A 23,722-nucleotide genomic window follows, 5' to 3' on the forward strand; every position below is an offset into this window, starting at 1 on the left:
GGGGGGAATCTCTATCTGTTACTTGATTTAAAAATGTGATGGGAGATTACATTTTTACATTGCAATATGGGATTTTCTCAGCTCCCTGACATCTTAGATTCTCTGATCAGCAAGGGGGAGTGTAATTACAATGGATAAGTTTGGGTATAACCCAGACTTGTACATTTTTGGTTTAGCTATTTCTGATTTGTTGGCTGCTCTTGCTTTGTGCTTTGACGCTCTCCACAAGCCTGCTCAGTTTCTCCCTTCCCTTTGCTGCATGACATCACCGGCTTTAAATATTCCAGCTGCTTTTTTTTCTCTCAGCGAGTTTGTGCTCCACACAATGACCATGTAGAGTGAGCAGAGGAAACTGCTCAGCTCCAGACTTCGCCACCCAGTTCCCCAGGACGTGGCTAAAGAAAGCATCTCACTGGAGAGAGAGATTCATATTACTACAGGCAGGCAGACCAAGAACAGTACTGTTTGAACAGGCTCAGAGGAGGAAGACGGAATCGCTTCTCCGCTGAAGGAAGGTTTGCGGCAGCTGCTGTGAATTGAGACAGAGAAAACGAGCAAGTCTGTAAACTTGGGAGAAAAGTCCGAATCAGTGGACTGTTGAAAATCTAGAAATTCTTCATCATGGCACTCTCGACCCCACAGAATGGAGTGGACGGACACAAAGATCCTTTGATAGAGTTGTTTGTTAAGGTAGGATATACCAGAATCTGACTCTTTATTCCAGAAACAGCAAGCATTGAGCTGTCTGAGAGGCACTTGGCTCTGCTTATACTCATTCCCTTTTCGCACCAAGATAAATCTATTTTTATATTTAACCAAAACTAATTATACGGCTGAACAAACGACAGTTGATAGTAGTGTATCAAAAACAGAACTGTATTCCAATGTATAACATTTTGTGCCGAACCAATTAAGAATTTATAATTTAATTCTATTTCTGGTCCGCTTTGTGTTGCTTTCAAGCTTCGTTACAACTGTGTGATATTCTCGAACGTACGCGAAACAGTGCTGGGCAGTCAATATTTTAATGCATTTCTTCACAGCTGCCAACTCAGAGGGACAGTTAGGTAGAGCACCGTTGTCTTTGTGACAGTTTCTTTTTGTGTAAAGTGGTGTTTAGAACTCATTGTTTTAAGTGTAATTCAAGCACTCCAGTGTAACTTGTTCCCGCTTTGTGGAAGCAAGGGTCATTGATGGCGTGAGACCACTCCCCATTGACTAGAATTCCTTTTCCATAACTGAAGCCAGCTAAAATCGATATTAGACCAAACCTGACAGCTAGAAGTTTGTGAACACGAAGCAGTTTCTTTGGGTAGGTAAGAACTGGTCCGCTCAGTAACTAGAAGAAAATGTCTTGAGCTTAGCTAACCGCTTCCACACACAATGGCTATGACTTCAGATTACATTATCTCAGCAAAGAAATATGTTAATTTTTATATTGTCTGAGAGAGTTTTTGGGTGTGGTTTATGAAAGTCTTACGATAGAATGGTTTCCAGCATGAACACCCACATTACCATTCATGGGCAGGTCATAACGGAACGATAAGCACAAATGTGTATTTTTTTTCAATTCACCACCCCCCTCCCACCCCAAACAGTTTTATTTTGAAATAACACGCGTAGAGCTGGAGGAACACAGCCGGCCAAGCAGCATTAGCGGAGCAGGAAAGCTGACGTTTCGGGTCTGGACCCTTCTTCAGAAAGTTTTCCCCCAAAGTAAGTTAGGTTCTTAGTGAATCATGATTCGAGTGATCTGTCTAAGGAAAATAGTTTATCCGGGAAACAGACAGAAATTTCAGAATGATTACATGTAACAGTCTATACACGTACACCTCCCCCCGCCCCAAAAAAACACTGTTCAGTGGCTCAGGGATATATTGGCCAACGTGGGGCTGAACAAAGCAGGCCGGGCTAGTCCAGGTCATGCGGAAATAGCTGATCAATTGGTATGTTGGCACAGAAGATGAAATTCCAGATAGATTTTGTTTTTGTCCCTGATCCATCCAGTGGCTACTGTGCATTTTGTGAGCATTGAGTGAGGTCAAATCTGGATGTAATGCGGGACTGCTGAATAGCTTGGCAACTCTCATTGATTATTGTTGCGCCGGATAAAATCATCAGGATATTACACAGCCTTTTACAAGCAGTGATGGTGTTGGCACATGTGAAGTACGACTTCAGTCTCTTGTGATGCGACGTGGCAGAGGATTTCTGCACAGCAAGATTCCATAAGCAACAAATGAATGAAAATAACCAAACAAGCAGGGGCTGGGTATTTCCAGGCAGCTGGGATATATGAGGCTGACAGGTAAGTGGATATGGTGGGGAAGGAGATCTGTAAAAAGGCAGGGGAAGTTAGCAGGTAGGGTGCATGCCATTTTCCTACAACCAAGCTATCTTAACAGAGATAGTTGGCCCTCTCACCCAGAGACTAATTGACATAATTAAGGGGCCAATTAATGGCTTTTCCCTGCCTCCATAACAGGATTGAGTGGTGGGAGGGTGTGGGGTAAGGTGACATGTGGTGGGGTGGAAGGAGATTGCCCGGTAATCTCTGGTGGTCTCTGAAGGATAGTGGTGAGAGAAATGGGACCTCCTTTTGGAATACTCAATGGGCCAGAAAAGGGCCAATCCCTGCCGTCTGTCCTCACCAACTAACCCTGTTACCCTTCCCTCCCCCCCCCCCCAACAGCACCCCTTTATTACTTACTTCACAGACAAATTTGACTGTACTCAAGCTTCAACCTATGATCTTCTGATCTAGTGGCAAGAGTGCTGCCAATGGACCCAAGCTAATTTTCCTTATTATAAAGCTGAATGTGATTTTTGTTGTTCTCATCAACACTTCCATCACTCTGATGTTTCTCTTCAAACTGAGCTACCTCTCCTTTTCAAAACTTATGTTATATATAGATATTTTCTTGCCATCTCTCCAACTGTTTCCAAGTCTCTCCTCCTCTCTGCTGCAGCTGAAACCATTGTCCATGTTCTTGTCCCTTTGATGCCCAACTTAACGTTGTCCAAGCCAACCACCACATGCCAAATGTTCACAAATGATAACTCATTTAGAATACTACTGCAGGTCTCTTCATCTATGTAAGTCTTGTAGTTCTATGCACATTTTCATTTTGATTGACTTACATAGAGACAGAGACATTCAGCAAAACTGACTTCAAGGTACTGTATTCAAAGAGTCATAGAGTCATTCAGCCTGGAAACAGACTTTTTGGTCCAACTGGTCCATGCCAACCATATTCCCAAACTAAAATAGTCCTACCTGTCTGCATTTGGCCATATGCCTCTGAATCTTTCCTATTCACGTACTTATCCAAATGTCTTTTACATAGTTTAACTGTACCTGCATCCACCACTTCCTGTGGCAGTACATTCCACACATGAACTACTCTCTGTTTAAAAAAAAAGTTGCTCCTCATGTCCTTTTTCAATCTTTCTCTTATCATTTAAAAATTGGCACCCTAGTTTTGAACTCCCCTACCCTTATCTATGCCCCTCATAACTTTATAAACTTCTGTAAGGTCACCCCTCAACCTCCTATGCTACAGTGATAATAATCCCAGCCTATCCAGCCTATTTTTATAACTCAAACCCTTAATTCCTGGCAACATCCTGGTAAATCTTTTCTGAGCCCTCATTTGAGAGTTATTTTTGTTTCCTGAGACACATGCAGGCCCAACTGGGCAAAGGCAGCAGATTCCTTTCATTTTCAAAGCTTGGATCATCTCACATTGCCCCAGCTTGGTACAGACACCAGCAAGTTAAGGCATTGCTTGCCAACATCGCTAATCATTTGTGCTGCATTTCTACTGTTTCACTATCAAATAGATTGATTTTGGGTGCTCCATCTCTGTCTTGTGAGACTTCCTCCCTTGATTTCTTCACTTCGCTGTTTCGTCTCACCAAGCAGTGACTGACTCAAAGCCTCTAACCATCCTTTAAACAACTTTGTGATGTTTTGTTGCGTCTGACTAAATAATATTTTAACATTAAAAGAAATTAAGGTTTTGATAACCATTCACAGACTAAAGAAATCTCACTGATTCACAGGGTACAGTATCAACACTGCAAATCCTAAGTAGTACTCATAGCATTCTTCTTAAAAGAACGGATGTCACCATGATTAAAATGCTTGCATAATAGCATTTCTCGAACTTACTATTTTATTAATGAAAGGATGTTACAGGCTTCTTGTCAAATTAACTGAATTCCACCTCAATACATCTTCAATTAAAAATAATGTGAACAAGAAGTTTGAAATTCATCTTGTCACATCCTCAACAGAAGTCCAGGCAGAATAGCAAGCCTAATATAAACCTGAATGAATAAAAATGAGGTTGATATTCAAGACCTTAATCATCACTTTAGAAATGGCTACTTATCAAAGTTTAAAATGTACTTTATTGATTCGGGAGCCTGGACAACATGGCTGCATACTAGTGAATAATCCGTAATACCTTTGTGTCAGTGAATACAACAAGCAGAAATATGCATCCTTTGAATTTAGCTTTTTGTTTTCAAATAATATTTTATTTGAGGAAAATAAAAATTGCAATGATAAAAACACTGCAACCTTGAAAAGACTGAGTTCTAATTCATACGTAGAAAGGGAACTGCACGTCCTTCAAATACTGACCCAATACATTTTCACTGATATGCCACTTTCTCGCTTTTTAATTTTTGTTCTGCCTGTCACAGGCATGCCAATATTCTCTTGGCCTTGCCACAGTTACTGTTAATGTCAGATAACATTATGTCTTCCTGCTCAGGTGCAAAAGATCTTACAGCATTATTTGCAGATCATAGGAGTTTTCTCAAGAGTCTAGAACAACACTGATTTATCAACCAATCAAACTAAAACAGAAACTCCAGTCCTTTTCATGTTGCTTTTTGCGGGACCTTACTGTATGTAAATTAGCTGCCACGTTGCTATGTTGCAAGAAATGATTTTACGTCAAAAGTATTTCATTGTTAAAACACTTGTCGGTATCTTATAACCATGAAAGATGCCATCTAAATGTGAATTCATTCTTCAAAAATAGAACCTGAACTGAAAATCTGAAGAAAGACTAAGGAATTTAAGTAGAAAGTATATTGAAATGTGTATTTTTAAAAATTATGTTTGCCTGTGCAATGCAAATAGGAGAAAATGCCACACCTTTGTGCTGGCAGAGACTGAGCACATTCGCAGGTGAAAGGAGACTCAAGGGCATTGCATCTTGGTGAAAAATTAAAAGATCACGTCAGGCATGAGATGGTGAAGTCAAGGTAGAAAGATCAGTATCAAGAAGTGTTATATGTTTCAAAGGAAACGAAAAATAATGAGACCTGAAAATATGTAAAACTAAATGTATGTTTAAAAACTGCTACTGCAGGAGTATTAACAACTCTCATCTTTCCATCCTGTTGTTCATTACACAATACAACATTTTTCTTTTCTATTCTAAACAGATATGTATAACATTTTCATTGCCCTGTCTGTAATGACATAACTCTGTCATTATAGAATGGAGCAAAATTTGCATCTTTATTTTAAATATGTTATGTAAATTGGCGTCAAAATTTCCCTGACATCTGAGCTTCCATCTATAAATGTAGAGCTCTAATTAGGACATGTAAAAGGGGCTTGTGGTTGTACAGTGAGCTTGGTTAAAATTGGATGTTTGCCAGAATTGAAAGCTGGTGTATTTGAGGCTTCATAGTACATGTTGAAATATTTGGGAGTAAACCTTTGCACAGACGTTGCAAGAATGGAAATCCTGTTTTAAGAGGCATTTATTTTACAGGAAATGATCATGGTGTGCAGCCCTGAGGTTATGTATTTAAACTGTGTATAACTGTTTTCACAGCTTGTGAATTTCATATTTTTGGAGTCAGATCTAAAACAGATGGCACTTTAATTGTCTAGTCATTTGGCCAATTCACATCTAAAGAAAATTCTGCTGACCGTACTTAAATTTGGTCATCTGTGAGCATTTTGCACCATTAAAAAAAAGAAACAATTTGAGTTACTTGCATTTAGTTAAGGAATACAATTTGTAAAGAAACCCATGTTTCTTGCTGATTTATTTATCCTGCTTTGTAGTTTTAAAATTTGTCATGCAATTGATTTTATAACATAAAGGTAACCAGATATGTAACATGAAACTGATTGACGTGATCCATTACTCAAAGTATCAGTAATTTGGGTTTGTGAAATGCTTCAAGATAATGTGGACAGCCATTCAGTTCTTAGAGCAAATCATTATTTTCTAAGTGCCATGGATACTTGTTGTTGCAAGTCGCAGCACTACTTCTGACAGTTCTTGAGTCTGAAAGGAACAATGGTTAATATTCATCAAAGGCCCATAAGTGACTAATGCCTCCTGTAAGATCCAGTCAAATCTGAGTCATTTGATGAGGATTTCAGAGAAGAAAGGAAAAACACAATATAATGTTACCAACTGACCATGGAGATTTTTTTACTTCATGTACTCCAGCCTAATGTTACAGAAAGGTGAGTTTAACATGTTCCCCCTACGCTTGAAAGGTTTGCTGCCTCTTAATTCAGCTTGATAATTGTTCCAGAGATAGTAGGAACCGCCGATGCTGGAGAATCTGAGATAACAAGGTGTAGAGCTGGATGAACACAGCATGTCAAGCAGCACCAGAGGAGCAGAAAGGCTGACGTATCAGGCCTAGACCCTACTTCATTTTCTAGGCCCGAAACGTCAGCCTTCCTGCTCCTCTGATGATGGTTGGCCTGCTGTGTTCATCCAGCTCTACAATTGTTCCAGAGATATATGTAATTGCCTTTGTCAAAGCAACACAGTGTTTCTTACAATTCAGCATCTCCCAAGATGAATTGTAAGTGCGATGGATGCATGTATTTTGAGATGACCTAATCTCTCCAAAGTGATTGTGTAGAATTCTGAATGTTACATCCCAGAAGCTCACCAACACTTGCTCTGTGCCAGATTCCAGTCACTGGGGCTCATTTGTAAACTACTTGCAGCTGTCATTATTCAAACAGGAATTCATTCCAGACTGACCTGGTGACAATGGTTTAAATTTTACTTTTGGCAGTAATTCAGAAAGCTATTGTTATCCACTTTAAAGGAAACAATTTGCAGTCAAAATAAATTTTTATTCAAGTGTTGCCGTGTGAGGTGAGAATAGAAAGATCAGCGGACGGGACCTGGATTACCAAAGTTTTCTTGTTAAAATTTTCATCAAACTCTGAGCTACAGTTCCATGGTGACTGATATCCTTTTGGTAAAAACAGAAAGAACTGCAGGTACTGTAAATAAGAGACAAAAATAGAAATTGCTGGAAAAGCACAGCAGGTCTGGCAGCATCTGTGGAGAGAGATCAGAGTTAATGTTAACTCTGATTTCTAATGTTAATTCTGAATTCTCTCCACAGAAGCTGCCAGACCTGTTGAGCTTTTCCAGCAATTTCTATTTTTACCCTTTTGGTATTGGGTTTAAATGAACACAGAGGGTGACTTTTGGCAGGCTGCTGTTTGCATTGTGGGAAACACAGCCCAGTCCCTCCAGTCTAACATGCACATCTATGAGGAGTTGGTACACAGCAAATAGACTGGGGTTTCATCTTGCAAATCTAAGATGTAAAGATTAACTGTAGCATTTCTCCTGCTGTGCAAACCCCTCCAAAAAGCAGGTAAGTAGAAGTTTTGAGCATCATTTGAGTATTTTACTTCAACCAGGTGGATATAAATGCTCACATTCTGATAACAAAAATTGAATGATGGACCGCTCTCCTTTTATGGTGTTCATAGCACTCCAGCCATTGAGTCAGGAAAGGTATTTTTATGTATAGAATCCCTACAGTGTGAAAACAGTCCCTTTGGCCTTACAAGTCCACACTGACTCTTAGAGGATCCCACCCAGACCCACCTAATCTACACATCCCTAAACACTATTGGCAATTTAGCATGGCCAATCCACCTAACCTGTACATCTTTGGACTGCGGGAGGAAACCCATGCAGATATGGGGAAAAAGTGCAAACTCCAGACAGATAGTCACCTAAGAGTGGAATCAAACCCAGGTCCCTGACACTGTGAGGCAGCAGTGCTAACCATTGAGCCACTGTGCTGGTTCTAGGTTCAAATCTATCTTCAAGACATCAGCACAAAGGTGAAGGCTGAAACGGAGAGTACTAAGGGAGTGCTGAACTGTCAGAGGTGCTGTCTAATGGATGATATGTTAAACTAAGACGCCATCTGTTTGCTCAGCCGGAACAAAATATTCCATTACAATGAATTTTTCTTAGTTTGAGAAAAGAGTAAGGAAAGTTCTTGTGGAGTCCTGGCCAATAGTTATCCCTCAATCAACTTCACAAAGCAGATTATCACCTTGCTGTTTGTGGGAGTTTGCTCAGAGCAAATTGGCCACTGCACATTCTATATTACAACATGGAGTACATGTTAAAAAGAGGAACTTCATTGGCTTTAACATGCTTGTGATGTCCGTTGGTCACAAAAGTGCAAGCCTTTCTTTTTGTATCTCATGCTACATTGCCTTGTGCCTTGAGATTGGACACTGTGTCCAATGTAATACAAGGTTTATTGAAGTATGATTTAAACTTGGATCTTGTTTCTCATGAAAAACTCTTGAAAAAAAATCAATGATTTCCACTGCTGGATGTGGCAGTAGCGTACATTATTGTTATTAACTGCACCATTGCCTGAGTCTGTGCTTAGATCAGATACAGTGCCTGCAAGACTTCGTCATGGTGACAGCAGCCTTTTAATCTCTATTCACCAACTATTATCCTCAGGTAGCCTAATAGATGTATGATGACTGTGTTCCCTGTTGCAAATATTTAATTCCTTGAATAGCTGGTAATTGAAAAAGCAAAAGAAGTCCAGGTTCATTGTACGCATGTGTGCACACAGCTCCTTTCTTGTTTCTATGCTGATATACATTATTAACTGAAGGGATCTGGTCCCGTTATTTAACTGGATTAACTAAAACTGTGGTTCAGTAGATGATCTTGGATATTCAAGATGTTTATGGGTCAGTGGACGTGATCTGCTGTTTATATTCAGCGATTTGTTAGTGTCTAAAATGTGATGGTTCAGAAATAGTGTATATAGCTATTGAAAGGTAGTGGATAATATCAAGTTGCTGCAGGTAACTTGTGTAATCTATTTTCTGTTAAAGTGATAGTGAGCTGTCCGTTGATGGGTCAGCATGTTTATCTACTGAGCAATGAAACCATCAGAATCGGGAGACTCAGGTTTGAACCCGTTTGTGTTGAGTTCAGTTGATCTTGGCCTGGACAACAGTAAAAACACTACAATTAACTTCAAATGGCTGGGTCTTTGCATAGCTGTGTTCTGAGTGAAGAAATATCAAATGAGTGAGGTTCTGCAGCTTTCCCTGGATGTGGGTGAGTGAATGTTTGGCCTGGCCAGGACAGTATCATGGTTGATTCTAATATGATCAAACAGCACATCAACACTTTAAAATTTATTCTTTCATAAATGTGGATGTTGCAAGCAAGGATAACATTTGGTGCCCATCCCTAAATGCACTTGAAGTGAGTATCTTGCTACTTAGATTGTTCAGAGGGCAGTTAAGGGATAAAAATATATCTGTGGGACTGGAGTCACATAGAGGCCAGACCAGTAAAGTATGGCAGAGTTCTCTCTCTAAGGACATGGGTGAACCAGATGGGCTTTTTACAATGAACAGCGATAGTTTCTCAGTCACCATTACTGAGTCTCATTTTATATTCCAGATTTATTAATTGAATTTCAATTCCACTGGCTCCTGTATTGGGAATCGAACCTATGCCACCAAAGTATTAGCCTGCAGTGCCTCTAGGTTATTAATTTAGTGACATTACCAGATAGCACTTGCAGACAAGCTCATCCATGAATGACAACCTTTAGGGTGAGGTAACCCAGAGAAACCATGAAGCTGAATCCCAACAAAATATCAATGCCTTCAGGTGGGGAAGGCAACTGTTTTTTAAAGTGGCTTTGTTATCTAAGCTAGTGACCTTGTTATGCTTGAAGTGCATATTGCAACCAGAAGAGTTTAGTTAGCGAAATCCACGAAGTAAGGCATTGTACCCAAGTAGATTGTGGAGAACATAGATGGGAAACTCAGTCAGTTGACATCTTGCATTTATTTAGCAACATGTAAAATATTTTCATAAGTCAGTAAAAGAACTAGACTTTTTAAATAAGCATCTTCGTTTAAAGGAAGGTGCAACTTTCAAAAATCCTATTCGCCTCCAACAGGGAAATAAAATATTGCATCCTTTGACAAATTAATTAATTATTACTGATTGAATTTAATTCTTTATAACAGGGACAAATAAGTCAATATTTATCTGTGATACATAATTCTGTGGAAGCTGGTTCACTTAACTGATTGATTTGGAGCTAAGAATAACATCAAAAGTGCAGGTTTAATTTTCTTCTGGCTGAGGAAGGCTTGGTATCTTCCTCCTTGCTCTGCCCGCAAGACTGAAAGGCAATGGTAATCTATCACTGAAAAGATCTGCCAAGAAAACAGTTTAGGATGAACATCTTGTGGATAATGAGCCAAGGACCTGCCTTTGGGGAGAACACAGATACTTTGTCACATCTAATTATGTATATTTGCTTCTTGATGAGGATAACAGTCCAGATTAATCAGACTCAAAATGCCATGTACTTACTTTTAAATTTGATTGTCTTTTATGAAGTATTTTTGGGCACTCAACAAGTACATTCCTTCACCACAGAGTTGGGGCATTTAGGCACATTCATTGTCTCATCCCTCCTTTGCCGGCTTCCTTTCTCCACTGTTTATTCATCAACTCATCTAAAACTCGACTGAATGTATCCTCACCTGGTCCAAGCCCCATCTCACCCATCAGCATTTCCACACAGAACTACATTGTATTTTCCTTCACTATTGACTTCAATATAAAATTCTCATCCTCATGTTTAAACTCATTCATTGTCTCATCACTCCTTTACCTGTGCAGCCCTTCCACCTTGTGAAAATAACCCCTGTCTCTTATTCTAATGTTATTTTCCATCTTTTAACCCACCCCCTTTCAAAGCCCAGTTGTCACTTTACTTCACACTCTGCCAACTTAAGCGCATCTTAAAACCCAGCTTCTCAATCAAGCTTTTGATTGCCTCACCTCTTGTTTCCTGTTATGGCTCCACATTTAGTGTTGTCTAATTATGTCTCTGTGTAGCACCTTGGAACATTTTCCTTAACTGTCTTTAATGTAGAAAAATGTTTCAATGTGCGGCAGGGAAATGTGAAAATACATGGGAAAGAAATAGTTTGATTTGATTCGACTCTGTAAAACTGGGTGTTGAGGAGAGAACTAGGCTTGAAACATCAACTTTTGTGCTCTTAAGATGCTGCTTGGCCTGCTGTGTTCATCCAGCTCCACACTTTGTTATCTTGGATTCTCCAGCATCTGCAGTTCCCATTATTGTTGAGGAGAAGGATGACTTACACATACTTTGAATGCTTGTTTTCCGAATCAAATAGTTTCCTCCCTTACCTGCTTGTAAATCTATACACATATCCAGAACTTGGGCTATTGATTTGGATCAATATTTACATTCTTTGACTCATTTCTCACTCTCACTGGGCTGGGACTGAAACAATAGATCAAACATTGAAAAGACAATATTGTTGAAAGTTTTTGGTAGATGCTGTATACCCAGTCTCATGTGAAATGATTGTAAATAAGGCATTGTCTTTGCACAAGAAAGCACAATATGGTTCACCGCATCTGCATTTTTTCTGAGCACTATACATTCAAAGGAATTGGATCATCTGGAGAAACTCAGTAGGTCTGACAACATCTGTGGAGAGAGAATCAGAGTTAGTGTTGAGGGTCTCTGGCCAGAACAAGGTAGATGAAGATGGAATCGGCTGGAAAATGGAGGACAGCCATTCAAAGAGTATGGTGTGAACGTCAATTTCACAGTATTTAGAATGTTCAGTCACATTGATTCCATTCACAACTTCAACTTGGGCTTTTTTAGGACAAGACATAGAACATAGAAAAGTACAGCACAGTACAGGCCCTTCGGCTCATGATGTTGTGCCGTGGAATAATCCTAATCCAAAAATAAAATAACCTAACCTACATTCCCCTCAATTCACTGCTGTCCATGTGCATGTCCAGCAGTCGCTTAAATGTCACTAATGACTCTGCTTCCACGACTACCACTGGCAAACTATCATGCGCTCACAACTCTCTGGGTGAAGAACCTCCCTCTGACGTCTCCTCTGTACCTTCCTCCTAACACCTTAAAACTATGACCCCTCGTGGCAGTCAATCCTGCCCTGGGGAAAAGCCTCTGGCTATCGACTCTATCCATGCCTCTCGTTACCTAGTACACCTCGATCAGGTCATCTCTCTTCCTCCTTCTCTCCAGAGAGAAAAGCCCAAGCTCAGTCAACCTCTCCTTGTATGCCAAGCCCTCCAGTCCAGGCAGCATCCTGGTAAACCTCCTTTGCACCCCTTCCAAAGCCTCCACATCTTTCCTATAATCAGCCGACCAGAACTGGACACAATATTCCAAGTGTGGTCTCACCAGGGTTTTGTAGAGCTGCAGCATAACCTTGCGGCTCTTAAACTCGATCTCTCTGTTAATGAAAGCCAAAACACCATATGCTTTCTTAACAACCTTATCCACCTGTGTGGCATCTTTGAGGGAGCTATGCACTTGAACACTAAGATCCCGCTGTTCCTCCACACTGCTGAGAATCCTGCCTTTAATCCTATATTCAGCATTTAAGTTTGACCTTCCAAAATGCATCACTTCGCATTTATCCAGGTTGAACTCCATCTGCCATTTCTCAGCCCAGCTCTGCATTCTGTCAATGTCTCACTGAAGCCTGCAATAGCCCTCGATACTATCAACGGCAGACAAGAGTCACAATCTGACTGGAGAATGCAAAGATGAAGTTCTGATAAAAATTGGCATGTATTTGAGAGGCAGCAACATTTTCAAGGATGTTAAAGAAGAAAGAAGCTTGGAAATTAGTTTGCAAAGGGAGGGGGAGGTTTTGTGGGGAATGAGGAGATGGAGAATGTCAAAAGTAGATCTTTGGTGGAAGGGCAAGTTCATAGCAAGTTTGAAAGAGAGAGGGGCACAATTCAGCAAGAGAGAACCATTTTCAATATCAGCTAACATGAAGATCAGGTGGGAAGATGAGTGTTCAGCAGTTCAACATTAGTACGTTGGAGAGAGCAGGAGCTATGTATTTTGGATAAGCCAAGCCAGGTTAGTGCATAAGGAAGATAGGTAAAAATCTAAAGAAACATATTTGTTCTGGATTAGAATGGGTTTACAAGCAACCTTGGAAGAAATTTGGTTTGATGGACTATGGGAAGCGAGGAACATTACAGAAGCTGATCACATTGTTGAATCTGAATATCAAAGCTAACGAGTTTCTCGCACTTGTTTTTGGAGGTAAATGCAGCAGCTAGTGTCAGGACAGAGAAATTTTAAGGAAATGGTTTAGAGCAGAGAAGAGAAATAGTTAGAGAATCTAATTCAGGTCAAGACAGTAGTGAACCTATAGAGAGAGTAGGGTGAATTGAGATAGAGGTTGAGGTCACTGAGGATGGGAAGTCACTTATCCCTTTTATATCGAGGCAACCCAGGTCCAAGTTACCACCCCCTAACTCATGTACACTTAGACTGTTGCAAAACTCCTTTCTCCACTGAGCCCCTCAAATTTATTGCAATTTATCTTCGTTGAGGTAAAAACAAAATATGGAAACTACATTGATGGGTTGGTACATGACCTAGCTGAATTTAGACTGGAGGCTCAGTAAAGCATAATAATAACTGAAGTTTGCAGTCTTCGTATGTTCTCTGGGTAATACAGTGAGAAACTTTGCTTGTAGGAAGCTTGGATTAGATACTGAAACAGCATTGCAGCCCTAAGACTTCAGCCCTCAATCCCTGTGAGCTCTGGTTCCTCCTACTCGCACTGGATCACAGAATTCCTTTATTTTGTCTTGAGGTTTGAATTCCACCAACCAGATGACTGCAGTTAAAAAAGAACCCATCTGGTTCACTAATTTCCTTTAGATAAGGAAATTGCTGTCCATACCGGTGCCTACACGTGACTCCAGACCTACAGCAATATGGTTGACTGTTAACTGTCCCCTGGGCAATTAGAGATGGACAATAAATGTTGGCCTAGCCAGAGATTCCCATATCCGATGAATGAATATGGAACAAGAGATTTTTTTTGATTATTTACTTTTCACCTGGGATATATTGAAACTTATGACTCCTGAAGGAAGCTAATCTTCGGCATTTATAGCTTGCAAATCCAGAATATTTAATGTAGATAGTCATCAGCATATAAAATCAAAGATTAAAAAGAAACACATGCACACAAAACAAATTTAGACTGGTCTAAAAGTGTAATCAGAGCATTTCTATTATGGAAGACCTTTCAACTCTCCAGAAACAAGCTTAAACTAAAACTTATACTTCGTTCCCATTAATCACCTGGGTTCTGTTTGATAGGAAGCAATAGCTTTAGCATGTCATGTAATGCATAGCAATTGTCCATGTAGTCAACATATTAAATGAAGAAATGGGCACCTTCCATAAGCTGCAATAGCTATCCTTAAAAATATATTAATTTTGCTGCTACAATTAGATGAAGTAAGAATTAAATTGAAATGGCAGTGATAATCAGTGCCGACGTCAGTGCTGATCAACCTATTAAGCCAGTCGCCTTAAGCAGAGTGGATATTTGCATTTTAATGATAAGAAATTAATTAGATTAATTCAACGTGAGAAACAAGATACACTGTAGTGAAAAAATGGTTGATGCAGACGCAGTAAGAGAAAGAATAGTTAAATGAACGTTCAATTCTGATGACAGTATTTAGTTAAAAATTTTGCCACTGTTTATTCATCAGTTATAATGACCCGAGTTCAGACAACATGAAGATTAGGTTATGATTAGATTACTGCTGTATGCACTTGTGGCTATGGTACTCTAAAGGCAGTATGGTTTTGGAGTCTGTAATTGTCCACAGATGTCTGCTCTGATAATCTGAAGATGATAGTGATTTTGTCAAGTTATAGTGCAGTTATCATGAAAGCCCTACTCATGTACAACTCAAGTAACTAGAGAAATGATGTGCAACTCTATGATGTGCTTGCTTCTGTTTTAAGAGATTGATAATCACAACATGTTGAGCAGAAACAACACAACCTACAATTGTTGTGCCCATCCATACACAGGATCTTGTACCTTCTGCTATATCAAACCCCAAAGCACTTCAATATGGCAGGATGGCCAGACCGATATTGCCTGTTGAATTGATGTGTAACATATGTGCTTTGCTGATAGTCTGCAGCACTGCAGACTGTTGTTAATTGCTTTGAAACTGCAAATCGCGATGTGTGGTTATAATTTCAGGAAGCAGAACACATCCTTGCTAGCTCCAGCTACAGCAATCTGAAAGAAACCAGGATCCATTGTAGGAAGAGAAAACAGCAATACGGGAAAACAGAATGCAAAATGATTGCAAGTCCCCAATCACCTGGGTGTTTATGATTCATGGAGCAGATGTGGATTTGTCTGAGTATTAGTATTAACTCAGTGTTTTTACACAAAAGGGAATTATTTTGCTTTTTCTTTCTGTTACACAAAAAAATCTACAGAGACTTCTAAGAAAGTCCACTTACAGCTTCCCTGTGGAATTCTCTTACAGACAGCATTATTGTCTGGAATAATTAAATTGTCCTAATGCTAGCTACACTTGGGGAAGCCTAGTTATGTATAGACATTAGACCCCGTCATTCAGGAGCCCAATCTGCTGTTTCAGGCGTAGGCATTAGTTCTCCTTTCTCTTCCTTTCTCTGCTATATAAAGAGTGTGTTTACGTGCACCCCATTTTATTGCCAAAAGTTAAGCATAGGCTTTGTTCTTGGAAATCTGCTGTGCTGCTGTGATCAACTTTCTCACCCACTGCTGCCTCGATTACTTGGATACAATTATTCTTGGTTTTCTCAGATGCCTGGATTTGGTTGTGAAGATGATCTTAGGTGCTCAAAATGTGACACAAAGTATGTGGGGGGCAGTCAACTTTAAGTGTCTGACAGTTAGAAATAGCTAGTTTGTTAACCTGAATCAGGGCTTGCCGCATCTCATTCACAATGAGCGAAGTTACATTTTAGAGCGCAAGAGGCCCAAGTCTATTTGATGCAATTGTGCAAATTGTAACTGCTTTGTTAGACGTTTGGTCTTAAGTGCTTTCGCTCATTGTTTCTTCAGGACAAAATGCTGAAAGTTGGAGTGTTGATCTGTATCAAAGGTGGCCAACATTTAGCAGTTCCATTGCTTGTGCAACATCTACCATGGTTTTAAATTTGTGAAGTTATACTTTTCCGGCAATTAAATGACAATTTACCAGTTAAGAGCAAGGTACATGGTAATGATTTTTAAATTGCAATATTGTTTTCTCTGTCGCCTCTGCCTTCGCCATCCCACTGCCACCTCACTAAATTAGATATGTGTGTCCAGCTCTGGTCTCCCTATTACAGGAAGGTTATTATTAAGCTGGAGAGGGTTCAGAAGAATTTACCAGGATGTTGCCCGGAATGGACAGTTTGAGTTCTGAGGACAGGCTGGGACTTTATTCACTGGTGTGTAAGAGGTTGAGAGGTGACCTTACAGATGTTTATAAAATAGTGAGGGTTTAGATAAGTTGAATGGCATGTGTCTCTTCCATAGATTAGGGGATTTCAAAACTAGGGGCATATTTTTAAGGTGAGAGGAGAAAGGATTAAAAAACACATGGGGCCATTTGTTTTTCACAAGATAGTGGCTTGTGTGTGGAATGAACTTCCTGAGGAAGCGGTGGATGTGGGTACAATTACCATATTTAAAAGACATTTAGATAAGTACATGAATAAGAAATCTTTGGAGGGATATGAGCCATGTGCAGGCAGGTGGGACTAATTTAGTTTGGGATTATGGCTGACATGTGCTGGTTGGACTGAAGGGTCTATTTCTGTACTGTATGATTCTATGACCCTATGTAGTGATCAAATGGTTAAGAGGCAGGCTAATATGATTTTGGGGTACTTAGATTGAAAAGCATGTCATGAAGGGTTAGTGTGTTTTTTTTTGAACAGTTCTCAGTCTAGGTGGTTTTATGTAGTAAAGAGTGTAGCTAATAATATTTTTAAAGTAACCTTGCATTGTCAAGAGACCCAAACTTAATTTCACAGCAGTGAAGAGTTGTGAAATTAAAACCCTTACAAGTAACGCACCATTAATTAGAATTATTAATTCTCCAAATGCTGTCACAGTTACAGGACTGACTAAATGATGATGCATAAGAGGCATGGCTTTTGTTTCTACACTGGAGACTTTTTGGGATGGTTACTATAGTTAGTCATTTATTTAAAATAGTTTAAGCTTTTTTGTGATGAACAGGAATGTAGATTAAGAAGGTGCCTAAATAAATCAGGTTGATTGATATTAATGTGATACCATAATATTTTAGCGACTGTCTATTATTTCACGTTAATCGATCTGAAAACTTGGTTTCTTTGTACTGATCTTTCGCCACTAAAAATACCAGTCAGGTAACAAAATGGCGTTTGTGGCATACTCGCCAATTTGTTAAGGGCATTGGAGTGTACACAGGGGTGGGTTGGCCATGTGAATGCAGAGGGGCAACTAGCTCAGATGCAGGTTTGGCATCAACATTAACAACGATATGTGCACAGTGTCTCCTAAGCACATACAGCTGTACACATGTTCAAGAACGGAAAGGACTCCTCACCTGAACCTCGCTTTCCTGTTTATTTTGAAGGAGTTAGTATGTGTGCAGAAAACATCTGCCAGATGCAGAGTAGGCACATCAACACAGTTGCAGATTTTATATTTTAGATCAATGCAGAGATGACACGAGGTTCTATGTGTGTAATTCAGATTGCAGGGCTTTAAAATTTCTCCACCACCCTGTCTTCTTTCTCCAGTTTGTGAAGGCACGTCAGATTTAACTAATCAAGTGCAGTGAGCATGGATCAGTCAGTCATTAGCAAACAAAGAACAACTGAACAGTACAATGATGTCAAATAGAATACCATTTTGGAGTTTAATGCATTTCATTTTTTCTTGCCAGTGAGAAGCAGGCAGAACAGGCACACCATTTTGTGAGAATTGCACTTTTCCTCATGCTTCAAGGTGCCATTAACGGCACATGTCACTCTGTAATGTGTAACTCAGCGACCTTCCTTTTATTCTTTCACAGGATGTGGTTACTGGGGGCTGGCTGTTGGTAAGTCAACCCTTTTGAACCACTGCAGTCCGTGTAGTGTAGCTGCAACTATAGTGCCATGAGGAAAGGGGTTAGGGATTTTGACTCAGCAAAAGTGAAGGAACAGCAACCAGAGGGGATTCCACTCTGTCCAGAAGTTCACACTTTCCATCAACCATCTTTGTGAATCAGAGAATGCTGTTGGGTGACACAAACTATCCTTTTGCTCATGGTTCTAATGCTCAGCCCGTACTTGTGTGGACATCAAGTGTGCAATGAAAGCCATGCTGCATGGCGCAAAATATAATGCAGCATGTTGAAACCAAATGTCACTGCTAGGATAATTGTGGAAGGCCCTGCAGAACTCATCAAAGGACGTGACAGACTCATGATGCTATACAACCTTGTCATCAGCTGTATGGTGACCAGCCAAGAAGCAAAAATAAAGGAATGGGGGAGACAGTGTCTCTGGTTGAGCTATCTGTGATCAATCTGACTTGGGTCAACCTTCGGTCTTGTTGACCAAAAGTTACACGTCTCACCTCTCTCCTGTCACCGACCATCATCCCCTTAATCATAAACTCCAGTCTTCTGCCATTTCCTCAGAACCATTGATTACCTTACTGATTAAAAAAATGTCTATCTCAGCCTTTAATATAAGCCATAAGACCATAAGATATTGGAGCAGAGTTAGTCCATTTGGCACATTGAGTCTGCTCCACATTCGATCACAACTGATATCTTTATTAACCTCAATCTCCTGCCTTCTCTCCAAATGCTGAATCCCCTTACTAATTATGAATCTAGCTATCTGTCTCAACGAGTTCCACAGATCACCACCTTCTGGCGAGGAAATTACTCCTCATCTCAGTTTGAAAGGGTTGTCTCTTCACTCTGAGACTATGCCTCAGGCCCTAGTCTCTCCTAACAGTCTCATCATCCCATCTATCAAGGTCTATCAGTATTCTGTAAGTTTCAATCAAATCCCCTGTCATTCGTTTAAACTCCATCAAGTATAGACTCGGAGTCCCTAATCACTCCTCATATGACAAAACCTTTATCCTCACTATCATTCTTGTAAACATCCTCTGGACCCCCTCTAAAACCAGCACATCCTTCCTTAGAGATCAGAACTAAAACTGCTCTGGTATTTTCCAAATGCAGTTTTACATAGCCTCAGCAGTACATCGCTGCTGTTGTATTCTAGCCCTCTCAAGATGTTAACATTTCATTTGGATTCCTAACTGCCAACTGAACCTGTATTTTAACCTGAACTAGAACTCCCAAGTCCCTTTGTGCTTCAGGTTTCCAAATCCATTTCCTACTTGGGAAATAATCTATGCTTCTGTTCTTCTACAAAGTGCATAACCACACACTTCCCTATATTATATTTTATCTGCCACTTCTTTGCGTACTCTCTTAATCTGCCCAAGTTCTTCTGCAGCATCCCTGCCTCCTCGACAGTACCTGTGCCTCCACCTACCTTTGCATCATCTACAAGCTTAAAAAAATGCCCTCAGTTTCTTTGTCCTGACCATTTGTGTATAATGTGAATAGTTACGATCCCATCCTGTGGAACTCCACTAGTCACCAATTGCTATCCTAAAAAAGATCCCTTTATCTGCACTCCCTGCCTTCTGCCAGTCATCCATTGCTCTACCCATGCCAGTACTTTGCCCCTAACACAATGGGCACTTATGTTATTTACCAGTCTCTTGTATGGCACCTTGTCAAAGGCTTTCTGCAAATGCAAACACATTACCTCCACTGGCTCTACTTTGCCTAACTTTCTCATTACCTCCTCAAAGAATTGTAACAAATTTGTTAGGAATGACCCTCCCATGACTCGGTTTCATACACTTGCAAGTACTTGCAATCTCGTCCTTAATAGTAGACTCTGAAATCTCCCCAGTGACCCAGGTTAGGGTAACCGGCTTATAATTTCCTGTCTTCTTCTTCCCTCCCTTCTTAAATATGGGTGTTACAGTAGCTATTTTCAAGTCCTCTGGGAGCCTCTCTGATTCTAGTGTTTCCTGAAATATCACCACCAATGCCTCCACAATTTCCTCAGCTATCTCCTTCTGAACCCTGGTTGTGGTCCATCTAGCCTGGATGATTTATCCAGACCTTTCAGCTTCCCCAACACCTGTGTCTTAGTGATAGGCACTACACTAATCTCTGCCCTCAACTCTCTTGAAGTTCTAATATGCGATTGGCATCTTCCACTATGAAGACAGATGCAAAGTACCTATTAAGTTCTTCCACCACATTTTTGCTCCCCCTTAATACGTCAGCAGTGACATTTTCCAGGGACTGGTCTAAAGTCCACTCTTGCCTCTCTCTTACCTTCCATATATCTAAAAATAACTCTTGCAATCTTCTTTTGTATTAGTAACTAGCTTATTCTCATATCTCATCTTCTCCTCTCTTCGTTTTTTTAATAGTCCTTTGCTGGTATTTAAAGGCATCCCAATCCCCTGGCTTTCCACCAATCTTCACCACATTGTACATCTTCACCACCAGACCCGAAGCATTAACTGTTTTTTCCTTCACAGATGCTGCCAGACCTGCTGGGCTTTTCCAGCAACTTTGTTTTTGTTCCTGATTTACAGTATCCGCAGTTCTTTCAGTTTCCACCACATTGTATGCTTTTTCTTCTTCTTTAATGCTGTCTCTGACTTCTCTCGTCTGCCATGGTCACCTCATTCTCCTCTTAGAATGCTTCTTCTTCCTTGGGATGATTTTTTTCTGTTCCTTCTGAATCACCCCCAGAAATTTGTAGAATCATAGAATCCCTACAGTGCAGAAAGAGACCATTTGACCCACTGAATTTGCATGACCCTCCAAAGAGTGTCCCAATCAAGCCCAGCCCCCTACCAGCCCCTGTAACACTGCACATCCCTGGACACTGCAGAAAATTTAGCATGGCCCATCTTCCTAACACATCTTTTGACTGTGTGAGGAAACCCACGCAGACACAGGGAGAATGTGCAAGCTCCACACAGACAGTCGCCCGAGTTTGGAATTGAACTCGGGCCACTGGTCCCAGCATGATTCAGGTGGAGCCTGTCCCATTGGAACAGTTCCCTCCTTTCCCACTGCTGGTGCCAATGTGCCATGAATTTGACTCTGTTTCTCCCACACTAGTCTCTGAGCCAAGCGTTTACCTGTTTAATCTTTTTGACCCTGTGCCAATTTGCTCATGGCTCAGGTAGTAAACTGGAGGTTATTACCTTTTTGGTCCGGCTTCCTAATTTAGTCTGAGCTAGTCATATTCTTTCAAAAGAACCTATTTCATCTTCCTACCTATATCATTGGTACCTATGTGGACCATGACAACTGGATATTTCCCCTTTGACTCCTAAGTCTTCTGCAGTTTAGATGAGATATCTTGAAACTAGGCACCAGGAAGGCAACACATCCATTGGGACTTTTGATTCTGCCCGCAGAGTGCAAAGTCTATTTCTCTGATGACACTACCCCCAATTAAAACTACATTTCTCTTTTCTCGCCCCTCTTGAATGGCTCCATGTACCGTGGTGCTATGGTCAGTTTGTTCATCCTACTTATTGCCCACACTCTCAGCCACACAGGAGCAAGAATCTCAAACCTGGATGTGAGTTTGCTCGCTGACCTGGAAGGTTAGTTTTTCAGACGTTTCGTCACCATTCTAGGTAACATCATCAGTGAGCCTCCGACGAAGCGCTGGTGTTATGTCCCGCTTTCTATTTATCTGGTTAGGTTTCCTTGGGTTGGTGATGTCATTTCCTGTTCTTTTTCTCAGGGGATGGTAGTTTGGCTCCAGATCAATGTTTTTGTTGATGGAGTTCCGGTTGGAATGCCATGCTTCTAGGAATTCTCGTGCGTGTCTCTGTTTGGCTTGTCCTAGGATGGATGTGTTGTCCCAATCAAAGTGGTGTCCTTCCTTATCTGTATGTAAGGATACGAGTGATAGTGGGTCATGTCGTTTTGTGGCTAGTTGATGTTCATGTATCCTGGTGGCTAGCTTTCTGCCAGTTTGTCCAATGTAGTGTTTGTCACAGTTCTTGCAAGGTATTTTGTAGATGACGTTCGTTTTATTTGTTGTTTGTATAGGGTCTTTTAAGTTCATTAGCTGCTGTTTTAGTGTGTTGGTGGGTTTGTGGGCTACGCTGATGCCAAGGGGTCCGAGTAGTCTAGCAGTCATTTCGGAAATGTCTTTGATGTAGGGGAGAGTGGTTATGGGGATGGTTATATGGTTATTGATTGGGACAACACATCCATCCTAGGACAAGCCAAACAGAGACATGCACGGGAATTCCTAGAAGCATTGCATTCCAACCGGAACTCCATCAACAAACACATTGATTTGGAGCCAATCTACCATCCCTTGAGAACAAGAACAGGAAATGACATCACCAACCCAAGGAAACCTAACCAGATAAATAGAAAGTGGGACATAACACCAGCGCTTCGTTGGAGGCTCACTGATGTTACCTAGAATGGTGACGAAATGTCTGAAAACTATAACCTTCCAGCTCAGCGAGCAAACTCACATCCAGAACCTCAACCTGAGCTACAAATCTTCTCAAAACTCGCTACCAATCACAAACCAGTTAGACAAGCTCAAGGGCTAAGGCTTCTTCAGCCTTATCTCTGGGATCCCTCTACCTGCCTAACTTGTAGTCACACCTCCTTGTCCCTGATCATTCACCAAATTGGGGTAGTTAATTAAAGGAGTATGACTGCCATCTGAACACAGTGTCCAGGTAACTCTCTCTCTCCCTGATGTCTTACAATGCATGAGGCACAGAATCAAGCTCATCAACTCTGAACTGGAGTTCTTCAAGCAACCAACATTTGACACAGATGTGGTCACTATGAACCACAATGGAGTCCACCAGCTCCCACATCATGCAGGTACAACACACTGACTCATACTGCATCTCTGTTTCATTTATTTTGTTCTTAATTTGATTCTTCAAAATTTCCTGCTGGTCTTTTGTTTGTAACCAATAAGTATTTCCCTTTTTTTACCTTCAGTTTGAAAGTAATCTGTAATAGTCAAATTAACAGCTTTACCGACTGATGAACTTATGGTTTTCCTATGATGTCACTCTTTCTTTTGTGCTTAATGACTCAGCCTCGATTGCCCTCTGTGGTAAAGAATTTCACCAACTTAGTGTACTCTGAAAGAAGAAATTACTTTTTATCTCTGTTGTAAGTGGGTGACTCCTCAGTCTGAGATTATATGCCCCGGAGTTCCAGATTCTCCCAAAACATAAAGTAACTTTTTCATATCTACCCTGTAAATGCCCCTAAGAATTTTGTATGTTCCACTAAGGTCACCTTTTACTTCATCTATATTGCAATGAGTACAGGCCTAACTAGTCAACCTCTTCTTATCAAACAGCGTCTCTATACCTTGGATCAGCCTA

General features: G+C 40.6%; 1 protein-coding gene across 1 annotated transcript in view; it reads left to right on the forward strand.

Annotated features, from left to right (window-relative positions):
- Positions 1-262: 262 nt before the first annotated feature.
- Positions 263-23,722, forward strand: part of clic4 (chloride intracellular channel 4) — a 142,450-nt gene continuing 118,990 nt past the window's right edge. Inside the window, exon 1 of the mRNA XM_048558359.2 lies at positions 263-690. Within this exon, the coding sequence (XP_048414316.1) occupies positions 622-690 (69 nt within the window). The 5' untranslated portion in view covers positions 263-621. The remainder of the gene's footprint in view (positions 691-23,722) is intronic.

Source organism: Stegostoma tigrinum, chromosome 24 (assembly GCF_030684315.1).
Source record: "Stegostoma tigrinum isolate sSteTig4 chromosome 24, sSteTig4.hap1, whole genome shotgun sequence".
Classification (NCBI taxonomy): domain Eukaryota; kingdom Metazoa; phylum Chordata; class Chondrichthyes; order Orectolobiformes; family Stegostomatidae; genus Stegostoma; species Stegostoma tigrinum.